This window comes from Echinops telfairi, unplaced genomic scaffold, assembly GCF_000313985.2.
Source record: "Echinops telfairi isolate 266 unplaced genomic scaffold, ASM31398v2 ScPeMD7_60;HRSCAF=208, whole genome shotgun sequence".
In the NCBI taxonomy this organism is placed as follows: domain Eukaryota; kingdom Metazoa; phylum Chordata; class Mammalia; order Afrosoricida; family Tenrecidae; genus Echinops; species Echinops telfairi.
Window position 1 is genome coordinate 4,732,523 of NW_022103958.1, and position 18,527 is coordinate 4,751,049.

Consider the following 18,527-nt stretch of genomic DNA (forward strand, 5'->3'; position numbering starts at 1 on the left):
AGGCCTCTCCTCCTGCTGTTCAGCCTATCTGCTTCGAGGATGGAGACAGCAGGCCCCCCCACCGTGTTTATCAAAATGCAGCAACAGGGAATCCAGCAACCTGCTGTCAGAGGGCCTCTCCTGAAGCCCTTGCTGCTGTCTGCATAAAGATGTTCACAAGTAGGGGAAAGGTGTGGCTGCCCCTGACATTGCTGCCTGCCTGCTTGCCAGCCCAGACCACCTGCTGGAGCGTAGATGATAAAGAAGCACAAGGAAAACTCTTATTTCCACTTTTGCCACCCTGTAAAAAGGCCGGGTAGCTTCTGATGCCCGGGTTCAACTCTGTGTCCCACAAACCGCTAAGGCCTGGAAAAGAGACAGTGTGTGAGCCCCTTGTGATGGCTGTTGTCCCAGCTGCCTTTCTTACCCATTTTATCAGTTATCCTGAGTAGTGACATGCCAGCGTCACCCCCAGCTCAGGTTCCTGCCCCGTTCTGTCTCCCTGAAAGGGACTCCTTCCAGGGCAGATGGAGACCTTGTGCAAAGTCCTGGCTGCCAAGGGTTAGAACTGGAGAAGCTCCGGGGTTACATCAGCCACTATCATCTCCCCCATCTGTCCCTGCCTCTGGATGATTGTATCCACTCAGTCGCTTGCAAGTGGTTCTAGCTCCGAAGAGAATAAATCCTTCATTAAGCATTGTGATGCTGAGCAGTGCTGGGTTTCTGTCAGGGGAAAACATCCCTGTGAGAGAATTCTAGTCTTTCAGCCCAGAAATGAAGTCTCTGTGGCCTCTTCCATTTCTTTTCTTAACTCTGCTACTCTGCCTGGCTGAGTTGGGTCCCTTTTACCCCCAAATCCATATTGTGGCCAGATAGGCAAAATTGTTCTATTGGGAGTATTACCAGAGCTGTGCTCAGTAGTTTGACTTGATACGTTTTAGCACTACCACATACACATGTCCAAGGCAGCAGGCACGCCTCTTTTTATGGCGCTCATAAAAGAAGACTGGTCCCTTTGACAAGGACGTTATTAAAAGGTCCTCTTGATGTATGGGGTGGCTGGTGGGCGTTCTGGAGGCGGTCGGCACACATTCTGGCCTCACCTCAGCCGACTGAGGCCCTGGGGAGGGGGTGCTGCCCTGCAGTCAAATCCGATCCTCCTCTCCTGCCCTTTTGGAAAAGGTTCTCACATTTGAGGTTGAGTCATGGGTAAAATAAGTTAGACGCCAAGATAACACTAGTCTTTTAATCCTGAGAGCATTGTAAAACTGGTCTGCTTGTTTCCAGTTCTCTTCGCTAGAAATTTCCAGAGTGAAGCCAAGAGTCCTTGGGAGTATTTGCATCTGCTCTCTTCTCTGTGACTGGAATTCCTATGACTCCTGTGACTTGTCTTTCATAACAAATGCTTCACTTGTGGCCCAGAAAGGGTAAGGTTAGCTCTTGCCACCTAGACTTTGGGGAGGGATTTTACAAGGCCTATTGAGGAAGCTTGGCTTATGTGTATGGAATGTTTCTGACTTGAGAGAGATCAGAAAGGAACCTGAACTCTGAAGGGCTTGGAATGCCTGCTTGAGAAGGTTGGATTTCACCGTTACTTGGGCAGCCATATTTGATGTGAATTTTAGGAGCAAACTGATAACCTTGGTCTGGGCGAACTACAATGGTCAGTCGATGGATGTAGGAAGCCCACCTAGTTTATGCAGTAATGGATATGGTTCCAGCCAGAAGTTTGAAGGGCTGGACTTTAATATTGGCTGGAGAAGACCATGGCCTTTCCAAGAGTGAGACCTGTTGCTGTTTGTGAATAGCTGTGGGGCAGAACTCAGCAGACTGCAGCTCTTTCAGTGTGTGTCTGGGGCTCCAAAGTAAAATAGAAACATTTCAAAGGGTAGTATTTAGATAATGGTGGTTTCACTTGTTTGTAAAAAATTTATTGATGGCTCTAAAATTTTAAATTGTTTTAAAATTGTTGTGAGGGACAGGATTGGCTCTTCGGCCTCAAAAGTTTGCTCTAGGGGAATGAGCTGCATGAGAACAAGAGTTCAGCCATCTGACTTCTTTCTTCACCTAAAATATTACCTTCATCCTTTCTTTGTCCTTCCTGGATCTGGGTTTGAACTAAGTTGATGAATTAGCAAGTGGCCCCTAGCACAGCAGTGATGAGGCTGGGACCCCTGGTCACAGCCCGCCAGCCCCACATCCTTGAAACGGTTTCTTAAAGAAGAGCTGTGGTTCTTTCTTGCATGAACATCCTCTGAAGAAGGCTTTCCCTTGTACTGAACAGAGGTAGTGGAAAGTCTCCGAACAGGAGAGGATGCCCGGCGCCTGTAGCCCCAGAGGAGCTTATGTGTTGTAATGGTTACTGATTGGGCTGCTAACCACAAGGTCAACAGTTTGAAACCACCAGCTCCTACGTGGAAGAAAGATGAGGCTTTCTATTCCCATAAAGAGTTACGCTCTCAGTTCTATCTTGTCCTACAGGGTCACTATGAGTCGGAAGTGATTTGATAGCACTGAGTTAGGTTTCGGTTTGGTATCCATGCCTATCAACATTTCAGCTCTTTGCCAACAGTTTCTTTTTACTTTCTAATTCTCAGCTCAGTCATAATCCTGACATGCTATCCTTTTCTCCTCTTTTGGAGTCCCAAACTGTGGTATTCAGGTGTTATTTTATTTGCTCAGAAAGATTTGTTCTCTTTGGAGCTAGAACCATTTGCAATTGTTGATTAGAAGTGGGTGCACTTACTTGGTAACTCTTTCTGAGCAAATAAAATACACCTGAATACCACAGTTTGGGGTTCCAGAAGAGGAGAAAAAGATGGCATGTCAGGATTAGGACTGAGCTGAGAATTGGAAAGTAAAAAGAATTAAGCAGCCAGTGGGGGAAATAAATAGGTATGCTGATTTGCATAATGTATGCAGATTAACTTTAAAAGGTAGACCAAAAAGGGAAAGAAACTTAACAAATGGCAGTTATCTCAAACCATCTCCGACATTTCCTCTTCCCTCTGGAAAAATAAAGGCTCTCCAGGTAGACCTGTTCTATTTGGTGTCCCTTATAGATGCTGTCATCCAGGGTGGGGCCTTCCACGGATGGCCAGTGTTTGGAAGAGGCTGGGGCTTCCTAGTAAGGGAGGGTGGTCTTACTTAGGGAAAGGCAAGGTTACAGTGCCAGCCAGGGTCAGGAATGCCAGCTCAGATGTCTCCTGACATGTTGAGATTGAGGAGAAAAAGACGCGAATGAGGTGGTTTTTGAGTAGTCTAATGTTCGGCAGTCAGCTTCGTGCTGTTAAGGGCACGATGGCTGTTTGGGCTCCGTGTTCCAAGAGCTTCCTTTAGAAAGGCTGAATCTGAGTCATGTGTCACTTTTGAGCAGTGACAAGCTGACCGTCTGATCGGGACTCAGACAGCAGGCCATAGGTGTGTGTTTCTTCCCTTTAAATTACCGGGCATCTAGAAGCGTCGCTGCAGTATTCCCGCTTATTCCATGGATGCATCATCTTGTGTTCAGTCCTTGTTTGGGATGCTTGATTGTCTGAAGGTGTGTTTTTAGCCTGGAAAGTCTCTTATTTTCCCCCTTCCTAAATACTCCTCTGAGAGTTCATCAGAGAGGCACAGGGTCCAGCCACTGGGCGAGCCGTTAATAATAACCCAGCCAACACCTTCCTGCTGGCTCACAGGCAGCGCCAGGCTGATGAATGGACAAGGATTTCTCTGGGGCTTCCCTGGAAAAAGCCTGTCTGTGAAGGAGGAGCAGTGACAGCTGACCTGCACACACTGATCGTTGCTGATTTTGTTTGTTTGTAAGGTCCTCCTTGAAGAGGACTGGCCCCAGAATGCGGCCTTCTCTCTAAGGGAAACGGTCTCACTGGCTCTGCTTTCTCCACTGTCCACCTGGCAGACAGCGTCAGTCCACTGCGTGTAGGTGTCTGTCGGCTTTGTGGCGTCCCGTCAGCTCCTGGAGTGAGCCTTGCACAGAGTGGCTGACCGCTAAGGGCAGTGGCATTGAAGTACTTTTTTTTTTAACTAAAAATTTTTATTTTTAGTAATACATCATTTTCTTGGGGGGGGGCTCTTAAAACAATCCACACATCAATTGTATCAAACACTTTTGTACATATGTTGTCATCATTTTTTTTTTTTTGTCATCATTTTCAAAAACATTTTCTTTCTTCTGCTTGAGCCCTTGGTATCAGCTCCCCCCCCCCTTCTACCCTCATGGACCCCTGATAAATTATAAATTATTATTTTCATATCTTACACTGTTTCCTTTCACCCTTGTTTTTGTTTTTCCGCCCCCGTGTGTGGGGAGGTTTTTATACGTAGATCGTTGTAGGTGGTTCCCTGTTTCGCTCTGCCCCCCCACCTTCCCCCTACCCTTATGGTATCGTTACTCCTATTACTGTTCCTGAGGATTTTATCCATGCTGGATTCTGTGTGTTGAGAGCTCTTATCTGTCCCAGTGTACATGCTCCGATCTAGCTGGATTTGTAAGGTAGAACTGGGGTCATGAGTGTTGGGGGTGGGGGGACATTAATGAACTAGAGGAATGCTGTGTGTTTCGTCAGTGCTGTGCTGCATCCTGGCTGGCTCATTCTTTCCTTGGGACCCTTCTGTGAGGGGATGCCCAATTGTCTACAGATGGACTTTGTGTCTCCTCTTTGACCCCCAACCCCCTATCATTTGCATCAATATATTTGTTTGTTTGGGGTCTTCTGATGCCTGGTACCTGATCCAGTCGACACCTTGCGATCACACAGGCTGATGTGCTTCTTCTATGTGCGCTTTGTTCCTTCCCTGCTAGATGGCCGCTTATTTAACTTCAGACCTTTAAGATCCCAGCCACTGTATCTTGTATTCTTCACCACATTTGCTTATGCACCCATTTTGAGGTTCTGAAGTACTTTCGATCTGCTCTTTCTCCCAACCATAGTGCTTTCCCCTCCCCCTTGCTTCTACTCCACTCAGACGCTCTGGGCATGAATTCAATCTTTACTGACAACTCCTTATCTTAGAACCCTCCCTTCTTTTCAAAATTTAGACTCCAGAGCATAGGTTCCCAAACTTATGTGGTCTACCACCCTCCTTTCAGAAAAAGAACTTGGCACACCCCAGCGATGAAAAACCTTGGTATCCTAGCCTCCCTGGTTCTTCCTGGTGCCCCCAAGGGGCAGTATCAACCACTTTGGGAAACACTGGTAGGGAGGGTCACTAGTAGGCTGCTCCTTTTACCTCTAGTTTCCTTGGAGCTGTGCTGAAGCGCCAAAACCCAGGGTTGTTTTTCCTCCTCCTGCTTAACTTGCCCTTTGGGTTTTGCCTTCCAACTTGGCTACCCTACCCGTTCTAGTTTTCATAGTTTCTTCCGCTCAGCAAATGGTCTGAGCTTTTGGTTTTGGTTGTTGCCCCTGGAAGGAGCCCCGCTGGTGTAAGGGTTAGGTTCCTGACTGCTAAACAAAAATGAACAGCTGGAACCCACCAGTTACACCATGGGAGAGCCATGTGGCAGTCTTCTTCTGTAAAGGTTTACTGCTTGGGAACCCTAAGCAGCAGCTCTGCTATGCCCACGAGTCAGAATTGACTTAGCATGAGTCAGGTTGCCATGTAAGAATTGATTTAACAGCTGTGGATATTGCCCCAAGATGTCTTTGTTTTCCTTCCACAGGCAAGCGCCACATTGGTGTGTTTTTCCTGTGTTTCACGTTTCTGTAATTACGCTGAGTTCTTTTTTTTAATCATTTTATTGGGGACTCATACAACTCTTATATCCATCCATCCATCCATCCATCCATCCATCCATCCATCCATCCATCCATCCATCCATCCATCCATCCATCCATCCATCCATTGTGTCAAGCACATTTGTACATTTGTTGCCATCATCATTCTCAAAACATTTTCTTTCTACTTGAGCCCTTGGTATCAGCTCCTCATTTTTCCCCGCCTCTTTCCCTCACTCTGGGTTCTCTGCCAGTTTTCTGTGCTAGAGTTTCCTGCACTTTTGAAGTCATCTCTATATTTATTGAGATGCCATTTAGCTCCTACTTGCCACCATTAATGAAGATGTTAAACCAGAAGACCAGCATGCCCATCGCCACTCCCTGTATTATTACCTCTTCTTTTTGGTGCTGTTCCTCCGAGGCTGCCTCTGAACAAACCGATCTCATTCTCAGCTTTCTGTGTATCCTTCAGGGATCTCTCAACACTATGAACCTAGTATCTCTGCCATGTTTAACCTCCCTCTCCATTGTTTAAATGGAGGGAGAAACGAAATTAGAAAAAAGTTGAGTATTTTTTTGTTTTATTCTTTTGAACATTTTATTGTGTTTTAGTTGAAGGCTTTACACAGCACAGTTGTTTCCCAGTCAACAATTCAAGCACAGTTTTGTTCCATAGCATTGGATGCTCCCTGTGTAAGTATCAGCACTCTCCCCATTTCTGCTCTGTTTCTGTCCCTCCCACCAGTGTCCCTACCCCTCCTTGCCTTTCTGTCTTAGCTATGTGCAAATGTTGCTCCTTTGGTCTCAAGTAGCTGAGTGTTCTACAGAGCCATTTCTCGTGGGTGTTCTGTTTTTTGGGTGTTCTGTCAATGCATTACTTGGTTAAAGATGACCCCTGGGAGAGACTTAACTTCCAAGCTAAAAGAGTACCTTAGGGCTATCCTTTGGGTTAAGTCTGGTCTTTTTTTCTTTTCCTTTCTTTACGAATTTGAGTTTTGCTCTAAATTTTTCTCCCATTCAAACCAAAGTTTTCTGTTGTGCACCTGGTCAGAGTTTCTTTTTGTGTGCTTGATCAGAGCAGGTTGTTCATGGGAACGAGGCACCACCGAGTTCTGGTCCCAGGGAGAGGAGGCTATCGTTTGTTTTTCACGTTTAATAACGAAGAAATGTTGGTGACAGGTTGTAGGAGTTCCAGAGTTTCTCCATTCCTGCAAGTGTTTTCCTGTGTTATCTTCTTGTATCTTTTTCCCTTAAGCTCTGTGAGTGTCACCATGGCTTGTTGGCCATCACGAAGCAGTGCTGACTGGTGCACTGGCTTTCCTTGTCCGCTCTTCAGCTGCACAGACTACTCTTCCTTGTTCAGATGTGAGTAGATCACAGGTTTGGTTCTGGCCTTTGTAGAAGCAAACTGTCAGCTCTACAGTGTGATTCTGCGAAGCCAGTTGTCTGATGGCTGTAAAAGAAAGCAGTGGATTTGCTGCACAATACTTTGTTCCTCCTGGCTTAGTGTTCAACCTTTTTGAAGCTTATAACTGTTTTTAACTTCAACATAGTATCTAACATGCTATTAATTTTAGTGCTCATTGTAAGACATGAAATAATGAAAAGCTATCATGAATTTGATTGTACTTTTAAATGTTTTAGTACTTTACTAATCGTACTTGGAGTCTAGGTATATTTGAAAAACAATAGTATGCTTGATTTGAGAGCCATCTACTTTGTTTGGTAGTCAGCTCCTGTTTTGTGTGCATGTGGCTACCAGGGCTTTGTGCTAATTTTAAAGTTCCAGTGACTGTGGTCTATTGGTCAGGAATTTCTGATCTCATGTTCCTTTTAATCCCCATTTTACTTTCCAGGTGGTTTTACCGCTTGCTCCCTCGCTCTCTCTCTCCCTCCCTCCCTCCCTCCTGGCTTTTCCCTCCATCTGTAGAGTTTCAGTTCAAAGAAATTCAAGGTAATATGAGGTATTAAGGAAAACAATGCCATGCATTATCTTGGGGGGCGAATAAAGACCTTGTACTGGCTTTTTAATGGACCAGTTTCCAATAGCCCTTGTGTTGATTTGTCTTTGAATGCTCAGCAGCCAATTTTACCAAGATGTAAACGTCTCATAGGCCTTCCTTTCTGGCTTTTGAGACTCACACTGCCCCACGTGAAAGCCAATGTGTTGTCTTAACCTTGGTTCCAGGGCCAGTTTAAAGATAATCTCATTAGTTTGAAGGTAATCAAAGGGGATAATTCCAAAAATGTTCCAATTGACGCTCTCGGAGGTTCATTTATTTTGTGAAGTTGGTTAAGCAGCTAATTAACTGCTCCGTCCAGCCAGTGCCCTTTGGCTTATTGTTCTTTTGATGCACTGTAGACTAGGCCACAGGAAGCCACTCTCCTCTCTTGTGGGAAGCAGTGAAGTGTGGTAGAAAGAGCAAGGGCTTCAGCATCAGATGGGCTTTGACTTCTGCCTCAGCCACTTAGAAGTTTGGTGACCCTGGGCATCTTACTTTGCCTCTTCTGTAAAACAGTTTCCTTTTCAATAAAACAGAGCTAATAATACCTCATGGGGTAGTGGGGTAGTTAAAAAGATTTGATGTCACAACATGAGTAATCCTTGTGCTGACACTTGCTGCTGTCATTAGTTGCCATCGAGTCAATTCTGAGTTTTGATGACCTGTATATAACAGAATGAAACATCTCCAGGAGGGAGGGGAAAGAGCAGCTGATAGCAAGGGCTCACTAGAAAGAAAATGTTTTGAAAATGATGATGGCAACATGTATACAAATGTGTTCGATACAATTGATGTATGGATTGTAATAAGAGCTGAAAGAGGCCCTAATAAAATGATTTATTTTAAAAAGAGAAGAAGAAACATTATTCCATGTGTCACCTTCACAGTCTTTGACGTGTCCAAAATCAACAAGACGTTTTGCCGTCCTCAAATAATGGTTACTCCTATAGCTTTGGGCTTTGTAAGCACTCTTGTATATGTACTGGGTAATCTTTTCCCACTTGTATCCAAGTCCATAGAGAGTCTGCTAGGGAGCCTTCGGATCAGACAGAATAATAGAGGGAAACATGGTAGAAGAGGAACTTAATGGTCCATAAAGGAACACCCAAACTTTTTGTTGCAAACTCAAATGACTTGATTTAGGATTGCATTTTTTCAGTATTCTTCCTCATTGTTGATTTTTCAGTCTCTAGCAGAAGATCCTTCTTGTGTTGGTTGTTTTCTTTCACTCATCACTGATTTTTCCACACCAGGAACCTAAACCAGTTCATTTGAAGGTATCATTTGTTGAATGGAATTGATGGGAGGTTTTTTTCTTTCTCCAAGAGTCCCCAGACCCAAAACTTCTTATAATTTTTCAGTCTAGTTTGTGTGTGTATATATATTCCGTTGTCTTCTTCTGTTGTCCATTTTTCCACAAACCTTTTGAAGCTCCCTGATATATCTATCCATTTCAGATGCCTTGGAAAGTAAAAACTTGACTCCAGTCTCATGCTGTGGGTTTCAAAGACCACATTAGCTCACAAGAAAACCCTCACCCTCCTTACCAAACTCACTAAATGGCTGTGCGTCAGAGGCCACCCAATTCCTGAGTGGTCAGGCGACACATTTCTGTGAGGTCTTCTCTCAGATGTAATTTAGGGTTGGGGATGTTTGTCTACAGGTGATTCTGCCTAAATGACTCTTAATTGTGGTCTCTTTTGTTTCCTTCAGGGACAATGGCGATAGATCTAGGCACCGAGCTCCCCGAAATGCCCGGATGTCTGCACCTTCGCTTGGACGCTTTGTCCCCAGGTAAGAGCTGGACAGTCTGCCACAGAGGAAGCCTTTCTGAGAGTGTAGAATTTAATTTGTCAACCTAGTGTCTGGTCGGTGGGCTGTCCTAGTGAGCCCACAGTCTAGCCCTGCCACCTAGAGACTTCACAGGAGGAAATGAGCCACATTAAAAAGATAGAAATGTAGCATCGGGAACATCCTGTTGATGAGAAAGCCCTGGGCAAGTTTACTAGAGAAGGAATGGATCCGAGGGAGTTGTACTCCTGTGTGGGCTGCTGTGGATTCCTTGGGCTCACTGGGCCCCTTGCCCCTGGTTTTTAAGGGTAGGGAGATAAACTAGCCCCTTTGTGGTATGGTAGTATTTAGTAGGCTTTTCACACACGATTCCTTCTTGTAGGCGTTTCTTGCTGCCTGAGTACTTGCCTTATGCTGGAATTTTTCATGAACGTGGACAGCCTGGCTTGGCTACTCACTCTTCTGTTAACAGGGTCCTGGCAGGTAAGGAAATGTTTCTGTGGATGTTGACAATTGCAAGGGGCAGGGAGCCAGCTGCAGCTCCTTCCTCCCTCTTGTCCCGTGGTGGTGTGGTGGTGTCTTGACATCCGGCTGAAAGCTCTGCTTTCTAGTCCTGTATTTGGTTCCTTCTTTCAAGGCAGCAAACCGCCAGGGTGAAGAAACCTGTTTCTCTTGCCGGTGCCCGCGTCCCTTAAACTCTTGGGGTTGTGCTTTTTCTTTCTTTCTTTTTAAATTTGTTTAAGCCTGCTGTTTCTTAGTCCAGAAATTCGGCTCTGGCCGTGCTTTTAATTGAATGATAAAAGTGTCTTGTTCATGTTTCATTTGGTAAGACCCTCATGAGGGAGACCCTGTGATTTAATTAGGAGCCTAATTACACCTCTCCGACCCTTTGTGCACATGGGGCTCCCAGCCCTGCAGCATCTTCCAAGGGCGGAGGCAGAGAGAGGAGAGACCCATAGAACTGAGCTGGCTCAGAAAGGTCCACAGAACAGAAAAGGGGCCCGGCAAGCCCAGCTGAGGCCATTTTCTGAGGTGTTGCTCAGGGCCAGTGTTTTGGGGCTCTGAGGCACAACGTGACCAAACTAGGACGTCAGGTGTGTGCTGCTGCTGCTGCTGCTGGAGAGTGAGGGGGAACTTTGTTTCCTTCTCCAGGTAAGTAGACTTACCTGTTTTTTAACAAGGTTTATTTCCCTGCCACCACCCCAACAGCCAACTCGTATATATGTGAAGACGTGAAAGAGATAAAACCCAAACCATGTATATCTGATAACCACCTGTGTGGATCCCTGGTGGTGTACTGGTGATTCATTGGACTGCTCACCACAAAGGTAGCAGTTTGAAACCAACAGTAGGAGGAGAAAGACGAGGCTTTCTCCCCCTGTACAGAGTTACAGGCCCTGAAACCCTCACGGGCAGTTCTACCTTGTCATATAAGGTCCCAGTGACTCAGCATCAACTTGATGGCAGTGAGAATAAACCACCTTTATTCAAAATGTGTTCTGTTCCGGACAATCCAGGCTACTACTCACTAACTGCCATCGACTCGATCCAACTCAAACAATGGCCCTCTGGGACAGGATAGAACTGCCCTTGTGAGTTCCCAAGACTGTAAATCTTTATGGGAGTAGAAAGCCCCATCTCTCTGAAGGAGTGGCTGGTGGTTTCAATCTGCCAAACTTGCTGTCAGCCCAACTCATAAGCATCATGCCACCAGGTGCTTCCGATGCAGGCCAAGTAGTGGTGAAAGGTAGGAAGGGATCACTGTGAGGAGGTGACCCATGAGGCCGGGAGGATGTTGTGAACTTGATTTTACTGATTTCTAACCAAGCTGCTGGGCCATAGGGTCTGGTTTTCCTCCAAAACTATTCTTGACTCAACATCAAGGCCTAGAAATTTCAGATACTTTTTTTTTTTAAAGGCAGTTACCAGGACCCTATAGGCCCAGGCTGGTGAGGAAGCTGACTGTCCAACAGGCTCCTGCCAGTCTCATCTGAGAAGGACTCTGTGGCCCTAGTTGTTGTCGGAGCCCTGTGAGCCCCAAGTCTCTCCTGGCTTGGTGCTTTTGTGTGGACAGGCTGCTGGCATGTAGTAACACTCCCGAGAGCTTCTCCACCCCGTCGCCCCACAGGAGATCTCTTGCTCCTTCACTGCTGACAAATGTTGGCTTTGACTTTTTAAAATTTATTTGTTTAAGTAGTTGTGTGTGTTTGGATTTTTGTCTTTACAGTTACTTCGGCTTCAGTAACTGCTTACCTTCATTTCCTACCTTTCGGACCCACCTCTAATGCCAGAGAGGCCTGACAACCCCACCCCCTACTCTGTTTAACTTAGGAGATACCTTTGCCTATAGGGGGAAAAGTTCTCCAGCAAAGGATGTAACACCCTGCTACGGCACAGAAAACCTTGGTTCCCAGATAACCTCTCTTGGGAGGCTTAATAGATGGGTTCCATTCACAATCAAACTCTCGTTTCCCCCCTTTTCCCAGGTATGTGTTGCAGAGTACCTAGCTGGTCTTGTCTTAAAAACCCATGTCATCTGTAAATATTTGGATCCTCCCCGCAGATTCTGCTGTCAGCTGTTTCTTTACCTGGGATAATTCCAAAATCTGTAGTATCAATCTCAACAAAAAGTGGAACCTGTATTGAGCACTTAGTATACTTGACAGCTAGGAAGGAGAGGGGCCAGGCCTGATCCCAAGTAGTGAGGTTTCAAACCTTACCCTCCAACCCACCTTCCCAGTCGGCCTCACCAAAACAGTTTTAAAAGGACAAGGTGTCAAAATACGTCTTTTTCTCAGGACTTAATCTCGGAGAGGGAAAGAGTTCCCAGGGCGCTTAGCTGACCTTCAGAGTTTTGCTTATATTGTTCAGATTCCTTTTAAGTGGTTCCTAGATACAGCTTTTTATGACCCCTGGTGCTTACTGAGGCAAATCATATTATGTAACAAAATAGCCCTTTCCCCCAGCCTTGCCCTTCTGAATGCAGATGTTTTGTTCTTTATTAAACTTACTTGTTATCATGTAATAGAGCTGGTACAATAATGGTTTTCAAAATGAAAGAGAAATTGGCCTTTTAGCAGTAAGCACTCCCAAGTTTTCCTGGAAAGGCACTTTCTCTTGTATGATTGGAATGAGGTTGTTATAGTCTCAGAACAATTAAATACAACAGATATTTGTTTCTCAGCTGTGTGTGCCAGGCATTGTTCTAGGCTCTGGGGATAACAGAATGAATTAGACTTCCATCCTATAGCTCAAAGTCTAGGTGGGTAGCCCTACATCACCCTTGCTGTTTAAATCTCAGGTCAACCATAGGTTTGCTTCCCTGGGTGGTGCAGCGGCTGTTTGCAAGGGTAACCAAAGCATAGAAATCTGGCCGACCTGGAAGGAGAGAGCAGATGCACACCACAATTTTTGCAGGCCTGGCCAGTCCTGTGGTAACAGATGGGTCTCCAGTAGATCCTAGGCAAAAGTCATTCCGAATCATCAACAAAAAGGGATTTGTAGAAAATGCCCACTTCTCACAAGAGCCTAAGGAGCAGCAATAAGAGACGGAAGCTGCTGCCGAGAAGTAGTTTGGCTGTCTGTTAATGGTCATGTCTTCTCCCCTATCTTGGTGCCTTTCCCACAAGTTCTGTAGGGTTCTTGAGGCCGCCAGTCACCCATCAATCTTGGCCACCCCCCACCTTGAACCGCGCAGATTCTGACCCTCTGACTGGAGCAGTGGTTCTCAACCTTCCTAATGCCGCGACACTTCAGTACAGTTCCTCAAATTGTGGTGACCCCCAACCATAACATTATTTTTGTTGCTACTTTATAACTGTAATTCTGCTACTATTATGAATCAGGCTACTCTTGTGAAAGGGTCATCCACCACCACCACCCGCCAAAGGACTCGTGACCCACAGATTGAGAACCACTGCCCTAGAGAAAGTGTTTTTTGTGGTAACAGGACAAATCAGGGGAGCTCCTCCTGCCAACTGGTTAGCCTACAGTTCTAGCTCTGTGCTGTTAGCGAACAAAGAAAATGAAGCTAATAGATGCCTACTATGGACCAGATACTGAGGAAGCATTTTAATCACTGAAACACCCTTTGTGAGGTATTTCCATTCTTCAGGAAAGAAAGCTTCCACTTAGAGGGATGTAACACTTGCCCGGTATAGTGAGAGAGAGAGAGAGAGAGAGAGAGAGAGAGACCTGGAGAGTTAAGCCAGGACGTCTGGGTTTGTAACAGCTATTTTCTGTCTTCTGTGCTATACTAAGAAACCTGGTGGCACAGTGGTTATGGATTGGCTGCAAATCAGCAAAGTCAGCAGTTCAAAGCCACCAGCTGCCCTGTGGGAGAAAGACAGGGCTTTCTACTCTTCCCCTTAAAAAGTGACAGTCCCAGAAACCCACAGAGGGAGTTCTACCCTGTCCTATAGGGTTACTATGCGTCGACACCAACTCAATAGCAGTGAGTTTGGTTTTGATTTGATGCTGTGTTTGGCTTGTGTTCAAGTAAGCAGTATTTGCCAATAGGTGCTTAAGCTTATACTGTGTTCTGATGTGTTTGGGACCTTATAAAAGTAAAGTGAGAAACCCAGCATTTGACTGCTTCCTGGTAATTACTGGAATAATTAAAAAAAAAAACTTCTGAGGAATCAGGGCCTGAGTAATGTAGGGTATTAGTTATCTGTCCTGCATATTCTTTCTGGCTTTGGTCATAATGAGCATCTGCTCATAGCAGATGTGGGGCTGATGTACTTCAGTATTTTGATTAAAATCGATGGGAAATGTCAGAATTTCCTTGCTCCTTGCCTCAAGTCACTGGGACCTGGTGAAGTGTCCTGGGTGAGACCTGGCCCCTGTGCCCATTCATCCTTGTTTGTAAGATTCTTCCTTGACCCACTGGTTGTTTGGGACCGCGGTGTTCAATGTCCATATTTGAGAATTTCTCAGGTTTCCTTTTTGTTGTTGATTTATAGTTTGTGTGATTTAAATTATTTTAAATAGTAATTTTACGACCTAACTTATAGTCTGTCCTGAAGAATATTACAAGGGTGCTGTTGTTAGATGTCATGTTCCGTAAGTCACGTAGAACTCTGGTTGCCAGTGTTCAACTTCTGCATATCCTGCCGCTTTTTCGGTCTAGGCGTTCTAGCTATTGACCATTGAACTCTTTCTCCCTTCAAGTTTGTTTCATAGACTTGGGTGTCTGGTTGTTAAGTGCATAGAAGTTTATAATTGTTAGATCTTTCTGATGAATTAACCATCTCATTATTATAAAATGTTCCTCTGTCTCTAGCAATACTTTTAGCCTTATCACCTGTTTTATCTGATATTATTGTAGCGACTCCAATTTTTTTAATAAATCATTTTATTGGCGGCTCTTAACCACTCTCATAACAATCCGTACATCAATTATTTCAAACATGTTTGTACATGTGTTGTTGCTGTTACCATTTTTAAAACATTTTCTTTCTACTTGAGCCCTTGGTTTCAGCCCCTCTTTTTGCCCTTGTTTCCCCCACACTCATGACCCCTTGATAAATTAGAAATTATTATTTTCATATCTTACGCCCTCCTCTGTCTCCCTTTAACCCACGTTTCTGTTGTTCGTTCGGGGGTAGGGGTTGGGGGGGTGTTGTTTATACACAGATCATTGTGATTGGCTCCCCCTTTCTCCCTCATCTTCCCCCACTCTCATGGTATCGCCACTCCTATTATTGTTCCTGAGGAGTATATCTGTCTTGAATTCAGAGCTGTTATCTGAAACCCGTGTACAGTACATGCTGTGGTCTAGCTGGATTTGTAAGGTAGAACTGCCGTCATGAGAGTTGGGGGGCACTGAAGAACTAGAGGAATGTAGTGTGTTTTGTCATCTCTGTGCTGCACCCTGGCCAGCTAGTTCCTTCCTTAGGATCCTTCTGTGAGGGGATGTCCAATTGTCTACAAATGAGTTTTGGGTCTCCACTCCACTCCCTTCATTTACATAGATACGTTTGTTTGTTTTGGGTCTTTGGATGTCTGATACCTGATCCTGTGGACACCTCATGATCACACAGGCTGGTGGGCTTTGTTGCTTCCCTGCCAGATTGCTGCTTGTTTATCTTCAAGTCTTTAAGACCCCAGATGCTATATCTTGTAATAGCTAGGCACCATCAGCTTTCTTCACTGCATTTACTTAATGTACCTACAGAATGCCAGGCATTTTGTGATGCTCACCTTCCCAATATTCTTTTCTTTCTTTCTTTTTTTACTGGGAGCTTTTAACAGCTCTTATCATAATCCATTTATCTTTAGACAGGAATTGTTTTTGGTAGACAGCAGGCACATAGTCAGATCTTACTTTTGTTTGTTTTTTATAAATCTTGTTTGACAGCCCTTTCCATAAATGGAGTGTTTTAGTTCATTTGCATTCATTGTTACTGACAGCATTGGATTTAGGCCTGCCATTTTGCTACTTATTTTCTGTTTGGCCTCTTTGTGTTTTTTGGTTTACTCCTCTCTTACTTCTTTTGTATCATTTTAATCCTTTTATTGATTTTTAACCTACATCAGGATTTTCTTCAGATTTACACAAACTTAATTCCAGCAGTAGACAACAGAAGCCTTGACCTCACTGACTTTTAGGACTTAGCCAGATTTTACAACCGGTGTCATAGCTACGTAACACAAGTTGCTTAATCACTCATACCAGATCTACACTTGAACTGGCAATACGTTTAGGGTCATCGTTTTATTACTGAATGAGCATGAACAGAAATGAATAATTCTGGTCATGGCCTCTTTGTCTCCTTTGCTTGATCCCGCCCTGTACCCTCCTAGTACCCAGTAGCCAGGAAAATAAAGTGAATGACACGTTCCAATTTAATATCAATTAAGATGGCTGTTTATAAAATCCTAGATAAATGGACAATTGGTAATGGTGGTACTAGCTAGGGCTGCTTTAATAATTAACCCAATTACCTTTCATCCTGCGCCAGTAATGAAAGTGAAGGTGATAAAGGGACTGGCTTAGTTTCCAGGGAAACAGACAAGTTAGTACCGAACTCCTTCCAGAGAGCCCAGCCCTCCCAGCTGCCTCACTTTGCCAAGGGCCTTTTACTCTTGTGGTTTCCGCCCCTCCCTGGAGCACTGATGTCCTCAGGACCCACTGCCTTGCTCTACCTCTCAGAGGGCCACCTGAGCCCCAGAGTCCAAGCTGAATCGTCTCTGCTTCTTCAGCCCTAAGGAAAGTACTGGGTCTTACCTTTCCTGCCCCTTTTATTAGCGTGTGACTGCGTTATTCTATGCGTGCCTCTTTCTCATCCCCGTTCTCCCCAGCCACAGATTTCCATGGCCCCTTTCCTCACGTGTGCCTTGCCCAGGCCTGTGCCCTTTGGCACTGTGAGAATAGACGCCGTACTTTCTATGTGCTTGGCGTTTCCCAGAGCACTGTGAGTACCACCAGCCGGTGTTAGGCTGCCAACTATAAGTTCAGGTGTTTGAACCCACCAAATGCTCTGCAGGAGAAAGATGAGACTGTCTACTTATAAAAAAATTTGTACCCTCAAACCCTGGGGAACAGTTGGACTCCATGGCAGGTGGTTTGGGTTTGTTTTCTGGGTATTACCAACATTAAATGGTTCTGCCTGGAAATGACCTTCTTTCCTACTTCACTATGGTTTACCCTTTTACTAAAATGTTTAGTAATTCCTCGGGGACTTCACTTTCTAACCCTGATAGATTTGCTAAAGAGAAGGCTTGGACCAAGCGTTGTGTCTGTCAGTATAGTCAGCGTGTCTCCTTGCCTCCTCTGGGTGGCCTGTGTGTCTGACTAAACACACAGGATGTGGGAAGGAAGAGTGCACAGTTGCAGGTATATTATACATTAGAGGCAGGAGAGTGAAATATTTAAGAGCTTAAGGTCTAGAGGCAGACTGTTTAGATGTATATATTCCTCCTACTTCCTAGTTGTGCAGTCTCAGACACCTTAATTTACATTTTTGAGTCTTAGGTTTTTATCTATAAAATGGGCTTAATAATAGTACCTAGAAATTGGGGGGGGGGGGCGAGAAAAACTTGTATGCAGTGTTTCCTCTGACCACAACTGAGTGAAGCAAGTTATCAACAGAAAACCTTTGGAAAATAGCTAGACCTATGAAAAGGTAGCAGCATACTACTCAACTACCAGTGGGTCAAGGATACAATCAAAAGAGAAACTGAAAATGGCTTCAAGTCAAATGAAAATGAAAGCACAGCATACCAGAGCGTACAGGCTGCAAATGGACTCGCCCTCGTGGTTTCATTTCAGCCCAACAGTAAGCAGGGGAACCACAGCACTAGCAAGGGGAGCACACCTTTGAACAATCGGCAATTTGAGATCAAAAGACAACATTTAGAAATTTAGAAGATTAGCAGAGGAGGAGGAATGGAAACTGGAAACAAAGGGCAGAAATGGGATAAGTGATGTTTCGTTGACTCAAAACAAAATGAATGGGAAACTGATCTGCTCTGTGAACTTTCGCCCATTTCACAGTTTTAAAATCTTGTGGGATACATGAAGATAGTACTCAGAGAATAAAAATGCCTGCATATGTGAAGAAGTTGGCCATATATTAAAACGCATCACCCTTCCTCTTTTGTCTACTCACATGTTCACACTAGTCCTTCAAAGCCTCACCGGAAGGAAACACATGTAATGCCCACGTCCTGTGGCTGTTGCCATTTGTGTTCTCTAAGCTGGTAGAGCTTTCTCTATGGTGCTCCTTGTGTCCTTCGGAGCCCTCGCCAGAGCCGCCTTTGATGTCCGTAGTTCTTCCACCAGTCTCTTAAAGGCGATTTGGGCTTTCACATTTAGGCACCTTAGAACTCTTCCAGATCCTACACATCACCCACTTTCAAAACCATTCCCACATTGTAGAGACTTGTTAGAGCTCCACTCCTACCCCTTTGTATTAGTCTAGGTACTTTGGAGAAACAAATCCACAGCAACTCACGTATAAGAGAGAGTTTTATGCAAAGAAAATGTGCATCACGAAAACATCCCAACCCAATGCTGCCCAAGCCCACAAGT

At 44.8% G+C, this 18,527-nt stretch overlaps 1 protein-coding gene across 8 annotated transcripts in view; it reads left to right on the forward strand.

Moving 5' to 3' along the window:
* AMBRA1 (autophagy and beclin 1 regulator 1) overlaps window positions 1-18,527 on the forward strand; it is a 183,384-nt gene that overhangs the window by 91,853 nt on the left and 73,004 nt on the right. For all 8 annotated transcript variants that reach the window (XM_045290836.1, XM_045290837.1, XM_004708334.2 and 5 more), the window contains 2 exons: window positions 9,413-9,493; window positions 9,873-9,973. In XM_045290836.1, the coding sequence (XP_045146771.1) occupies window positions 9,413-9,493; window positions 9,873-9,973 (182 nt within the window). The remainder of the gene's footprint in view (window positions 1-9,412; window positions 9,494-9,872; window positions 9,974-18,527) is intronic.